At 38.1% G+C, this 6420-nt stretch overlaps 1 protein-coding gene across 1 annotated transcript; it reads right to left on the bottom strand.

Moving 5' to 3' along the window:
• Positions 1–2694: 2694 nt before the first annotated feature.
• On the bottom strand, positions 2695–5063 carry LOC120276726 (L-type lectin-domain containing receptor kinase IX.1). Its single transcript, XM_039283404.1, has one exon. It carries the CDS (start codon positions 4893–4895, stop codon positions 2811–2813), a length of 2085 nt encoding a protein of 694 aa, XP_039139338.1. The 5' UTR covers positions 4896–5063; the 3' UTR covers positions 2695–2810.
• Positions 5064–6420: the final 1357 nt, after the last annotated feature.

The raw sequence follows: 6420 nt of genomic DNA, 5'->3' as shown, positions 1-6420 counted from the left end.
TATACACTAAAATTGTTGAAATTTCATTTATCTTTTTAAGTCAGAAGTTGTTGAGGGTTTGAATATGTGATTTATTTTCATCTCTCAAAAAACTACTTTTATAATAGAAGAATTAGTATTTCATTCTTTTCGGTTTTCTCAATCAATTGGTTTAATATTATTTACTATGGATGATCTAATCTCAACAATTGTTTTTTGTAATCACCAGTAGCACTGGCCTTATTTCACCCTAAATGGATCATGAAGTTTTTTACCATATCACTTAGTGTCTTAGATTTTAGTGTTCTTTTAGGTTCTATATAGTTTGTAATTATCTTTTATTTTCTGAATATTTAGTGATTTATTCACTTATATTTTTTTTAAAAAATATTTAATTATTTTCAGAAAATGTCAAAAGTTTATAGTCCAAGGGTATTGGGCTCACTTCATAAGATATTGATGTGAGGAATTAAAAACCCCCCGAAATTAGCATCTTGCTGGATGTTATTAATAATAAGGGGGTCCGGTTGTGGATATAGACTTACAGTTTGAGTCGCCATATAAAAATGCATGAGCTGAACAATTGAATTCTGAACCCGTATGCACGCTTTTAATTATTTATGTGTTTGTCATGTTTGTAAAAAATATATATGTATCTTAATGAGCTAGTCAATTATTCTAGAAATGAAAATTATACAAAATTTTAATAATTGGAGGGATTTGCTTTCCAAAATTATGTTAAAATTATTTTGAAAATCTAATGTAAATTTTAATAAACTTTTGCAAATAAAATAGACAAACACAAAAAAATTTATAAAAGTCCAATACATGTAGCAGTAATTACCTTCCATGCAGATAAACATGAACATTAATCAGTAATAACAATTTCATTGCACAAGATGTCATATACATATACATTCACTGTACAGCATCAGAGTGACATTTGTCCGAATCAGAAAGCGCCACGTATAAGAACAAAGTCATAAACAAAAGAAAGGACAGTAGCACTCTCATTATCTGCTACAAACACCACCACACTCTCTGCCCTTTCTTTCCTCAATCAATCATCTTCAATCTCTCATCATGGATGTCAAGAAAGTTATCATGTATCATTTTTTGATTCTCCTCATCTTAACTCCTTGTAATTGTCTCTGACTCCACTTGATTAGATTCCAACTTCAATTCTTTCTCAGAAATTAATTGTTGTTTTTTTGCAGTGGAGTTTCAGGGAGTTGAAGGCAACACTTGCTCAGCAAGAAGTGAGAATTTCAGGGGATGGTGCTGGATAGATGCTGAATGTAGCCTTGTTTGCCTCACTGAGTTCTATCTGACAGGGAGTTGCCATTTTCAGCTCATCCCTTTTGGCCGTCACTGCATCTGTGAAAGGCCATGCTAAAATCATCTTCATTTATGATAGTTCTCATAGTTGATTAAATTAGTTTGGGGGTTTTATTTTAGCATGCCAGTATGATGTTTTCTGGTGTTGGGTATTATATTTTGGTGATAGTGGAGAATGAGTTGGTGGACATTATTGTCTTGATGTTTGAGCACACATTATTGATATTCCCTCTTTAGAATAATCCAAGCACAAAGTTTGCTTTATATTTATATATACTTCACTGTGTTTGTTTAAGAATTTTTGAAATCATGGTTCATGTTTGAAAGGGAAATGTTGTTAACAAAGGGATTGAATTCTTTTCCTTGTTTTCTGTGTGACAATCTGTAATTATGGTGTTGTATATTCAGAAGACTTTACTCAAGACTTTAAAGCTCTTTGGTGCACTAATGGCTTGCCTGATTGAAGGCCTGAGCTTATAATCAAGATGAGCACACAATAAACCAACCACCATTATCCTCTGCTTCCGTTCTTCATCAAGCTGAAGTCCTAAGACTTTTGTCAGCTGCCTCAAGTATTAATCGTTTTCCGTTGAGATCCCATGCAAACTCAACCAGCTTCACCTTGATGGCTTCATTTCATGCCTCTAATGGTGTCCAGCCACAAGAGATATCCAAGGCCACCGCTCCTTGCAAGCCTTGCATCTCACTATGCATGCAGTCTGGTCCCATGTAGGCCAGTGTCCCTCCTGGAATGGTTAGTTGTCTTTGAGCAATGTCATGGTCTATATGAAAACCATGAGATCCATGCATTGGTTTGCAGGACATCGTTAATACTAGTGTTACTTGTCACATTGGTTACTGATCCAATGGAATTAATATCATCTGAACAAACTCCACCAATACAAAAGGATTGGTTGTTTTGGTGCTAGTGTTAACAATACTGAAAAAACCACCTGATTAGTTGTAGGGGCAATGGAACTATAAGGAGAGGGAAAGAAGGTTAGACCATCAGCATCAGAGTTTGAACTTTTTTGACATGATTTCCAAGTGAGAAATGGGTGATGAAGCTGGTCAGGTTGGACTCAATGCGGAGATAATGTTTTGACGTCTTCTTTCTTAGAAGGTCCAATTTTGTTTTGATAATTCATAATTACTGAGTTATTATATTGAGCTTGACAGGTTCCCACTTTTTTTTTTTATTATTTTATTTTCAATGATTCAATAAAAAATCACATCATCATCATCAGCACTAATAAATTGGAAAGCTGTGGATTGAGGGAACCTGAAAGTTTCAGGGCAATTTCCTGCTCATTCATTAAAAACTGAAACAGATATTCTGAAAGAGATGAAATTTACAGCCAAGACAGGAAGAGAAAAAAAGCAAAACTAGGAATTAAATTTGATAAGCATCTCACTAATTTCTGAGAACCAAAGCCTAGATGTAAAAATTTACAATTAAAGTATTTAAGATCAAGATCATCACCAGCAGACAGTTAGATGACACTGCCAGGACTCCTCTGTTCTGTGGAAGCCAGAAGATGCAGTGAGGTTGAGATATGTGTAGATGCTGAAGATTGAGAGGAATTGGACGTATAACTAGTGTGAGACCTGCCTGGAAGACTGCTGGAATTTGTTGATGTGTAAGCAAACTGAGACAAATCAAGTGGTGGTGCACAGAACATAGCCACAGGCATCTTGGAAGGAAGTGCAGGCAATGGAGCTTCAAAGTTTAGAACACTAATGGCTTGTTTCATAGAAGGCCTTAGATTATAATCAGGATGAGCACACCATAAACCAACAACCATCAGCCTCTCAATCTGATCTTCATCAAACTCATTCTCAAGCCTTTTGTCAGCTGCCTTAAGTATCATACCTCTGCCATAAAGATCCCATACAAACTCAACCAGCAGCACCTTGCCTGGCTCCTCTGTCAGCTCCACTGGTCTGCGGCCACAGCATATCTCCAGTGCGACAATGCCGAAGCTATAAACATCAGACTCCTTGCTTGCCTTGCCAGTGGTGATGTACTCCTGCGCCATGTAACCTCTTGTTCCTGCCACAATTGTTGTCTGTGAACCACCATCATGATCTATAAGTCTGGCCAACCCAAAGTCCCCAAGCTTAGCATTGAACCCAGAATCCAGCATGACATTGCTTGGCTTGATATCTCTATGCACCACACACTGCTCCCACTCTTCATGAAGATACAACAAAGCAGAAGCTAATCCAAGAGCAATCTTATACCTCTCTTGCCAAGCTAGCAGTGTTGTATTCTTGTAAAGATGAGTGTCAAGACTACCATTAGGCATGAACTCATAAACTAAAAGGAAATCACCTCTGCTGTGACACCATCCAACAAGTTGCACAAGATTCCTGTGTCTCAACTTGCTTATGATCTTCACCTCTGAGATATACTCCTTTTTCCCTTGATTAGACCCTTTAGACACCTTTTTGATTGCAACCTCAAGGTTCTGTTCTTGAAGAAAACCTTTGTAAACACCTCCAAACCCACCTTCTCCAAGCTTCCCTTCTTCTCTGAAATTCCTTGTTGCAGTAACCAGATCATTGTAAGTGAACCTCTTTGGTCCTCTTCCTTTCTCAAACTCATCATCCATTGAAACATCCATCTCCTCTTCTTCATCCTTTCTCCACCATCTCCTCCTCCACAACACAAACCAGAGCATGCCAAATAAGATAACCAACACCCCAAAACCAGCAGCCAACCCGACCGCAAGCGCAGTCTTACTCTTCTTCTCCTTCCTCTGCAAACTTGAGCTGAATTCCCAAGATAATATTGTATGTATCTCCACCGCCTGCCCGGTCGCTGCCGAGAATCCGACGACAACATTTTCCGGCAAGAATTTTCTCAAATCTACCTTATAAGATAAACTTGAATTCCCACCAAAGACTGGATCTTTCACGTAAGTCAAGAACACACTCAGATTCATAGAACTAGCGTTATAAGATACCCATGCATTAGCTTGCCTTCCATCCTTTATACTACTATTCCATTTAACAGTGTTAACTGATCGAATAGAATTCAGATTAATTCCAACATGATTATCACTAGGATCCCAAGCATTCATGAAAGTATCAAACTCCACAGCGACAATAGGATTTGCAGACACGTTGGTGAAATTGGCAGCGGTGTTTACAAGACCAAGAAAGCTACCATTTGAGTTGAAGGGAATGATAGAAGGATCAGGAGAGAGGAAGAAGGCAAGACCCTCACCATACACTGACTCATTGAATGAATTAATTTGGAAGGTGAAACGGGTGGTGAAGTCAGTCATCTCCCCTGTTTTTGAGTCCCATAAAAGAACTGGCTCAGCGTAGACTGCCCGGCCAACGCTGTCAGTGATCGGAGCCCCGAGTTGGTTTTTGGTGACTTGGATGCCATTGTTGAAGAATGTATCATTTTGGTATTTTATGCATTGGGTGTTCTGGTTTGAGCTACACTCAGGGTTCTGGTTAGACTCTGTGAAGTTGAACTTGAAAGAGAGTCCTGATACTGAGGAGAAGAAGAAGAGGAAGATGATGATGAAGAAGAAGAAGAAGAGTTTGGAAGGAGGAGCCATTTTTTCATAGGAGTTTGGAATAAGAGGTTTCTTTGTTTGAGGTTATATTAGAAACTCGGTGGATTTGGTGATGCTTTTACTTTGATTTAGTCATTGATGTACTTGTTCTAACAGTTGAACTGTTCCTGTTTTGATACCTGATGAAGGAGAAACTAAATATAAAATGAATTGGAGAAATTAATAAATATAAAAAGAACTGTTCTGTTTTTTGCCCTTTTGTCTGTAGCCCCACACTAGTGGACACTAGACCTGCTGTACTTATGTGTTTCTATATTTGTATTTCTGCACTTGTTACTTTCTTCCTGATAAATTCATGGTTTATTTTGTTTGTCAATAAAATAAAATAAAATTGGACAAGAGTATTTTTGGTGGCACGGTCGTTTGCAGTTGGTGTTGCTCCAACTCGAATGCAAATTTTTTTTTTTCTTTGAAGAACCTCTCAAACAGAGAAGCTATTTATTAGAAAAGAGAAAGAAAACAAAAAACAAAGAAAGAAGATACAAAGGCCAGATGAAGACTAGATAACAAACACTACAAAAGAGAAAAACAAAACAACTTAGAAAGAGAACCCACTGCTTAAGATTGATCTCATGATCCAAAAAGGTAAATCTTTTCCAGTTAAGAACATATTGAGGTGCTGATGTTGAAAGCCAAGTGTAGCAAGATTGGCAGCAGGAGAGCCCCAAGAGAGTGGCATTATATGGATTTGAGGGCAGCTGCACATATCCAAAAGGAATTTCAGGTTGCTAATTTGAGGTTGATATCTCCAGGAAGAAGTGAAATCCGAGTTCTGAATAAGATCATGAATAACATGCTAGTCGCTGAAAATATGGTTAACCGGGATCCGAAGTTCCAAGGCAGTATGAAGAGCAACTTCAATAGCAAGTATGACACCAGAAATGTTGTCCAACAGTTGTTGAGAGCCACAACCTGCAAGAGAAATCTCAAATTTAGAATTCGTAAAGAAGAAACCAAAAGAGCAAACCTGGAGATTGCGGTTGGTTTTTGCATGAGTGAAGAGGAATCCACCGTCGGCAGTAGAGAAATTGTTCAGTATAAGTTTCCTGCCCAACAAATCTTTGGAGCTGACTGAAAATTCTCCAACATGGGCCACAGTTCTGGTGACAATGAAATGGTAATTTGGGCGAACATTTTTAAAAATAGCATTACAACGGCTAAGCCACAAATGCCATGCACCAGCCGCTATGTAAGCCAAGATACGCAGGGAATGGCTGTATTCAGTAACCCAATTGCCAGAAGAAAAACCATTATTGAAAACAATAGAAGTGTTCAATAAGGAACTAAATTGTTCCCAAACAGTCAAAGTACATCCACACTGGCCAAATAAGTGATCAATAGTCTCACGATGAAGACCACACAGACCACAAGGAGAATCAGGGCCAATGTGAATGCTATGAAGAAAAGCATATGTGGAAAGACGACCTCTCAAACAGAGCCAAATAAAATGCTTAATTTTAGGAGCAACTGGAATCAACCAAACAATATTCCACCCCTCCCAATGATC

The sequence above is a fragment of the Dioscorea cayenensis genome, chromosome 15, assembly GCF_009730915.1.
Source record: "Dioscorea cayenensis subsp. rotundata cultivar TDr96_F1 chromosome 15, TDr96_F1_v2_PseudoChromosome.rev07_lg8_w22 25.fasta, whole genome shotgun sequence".
NCBI lineage: Eukaryota > Viridiplantae > Streptophyta > Magnoliopsida > Dioscoreales > Dioscoreaceae > Dioscorea > Dioscorea cayenensis.
Note: the sequence above shows the minus strand (reverse complement) of the source record. Positions and strands in the feature narration are given on the sequence as shown.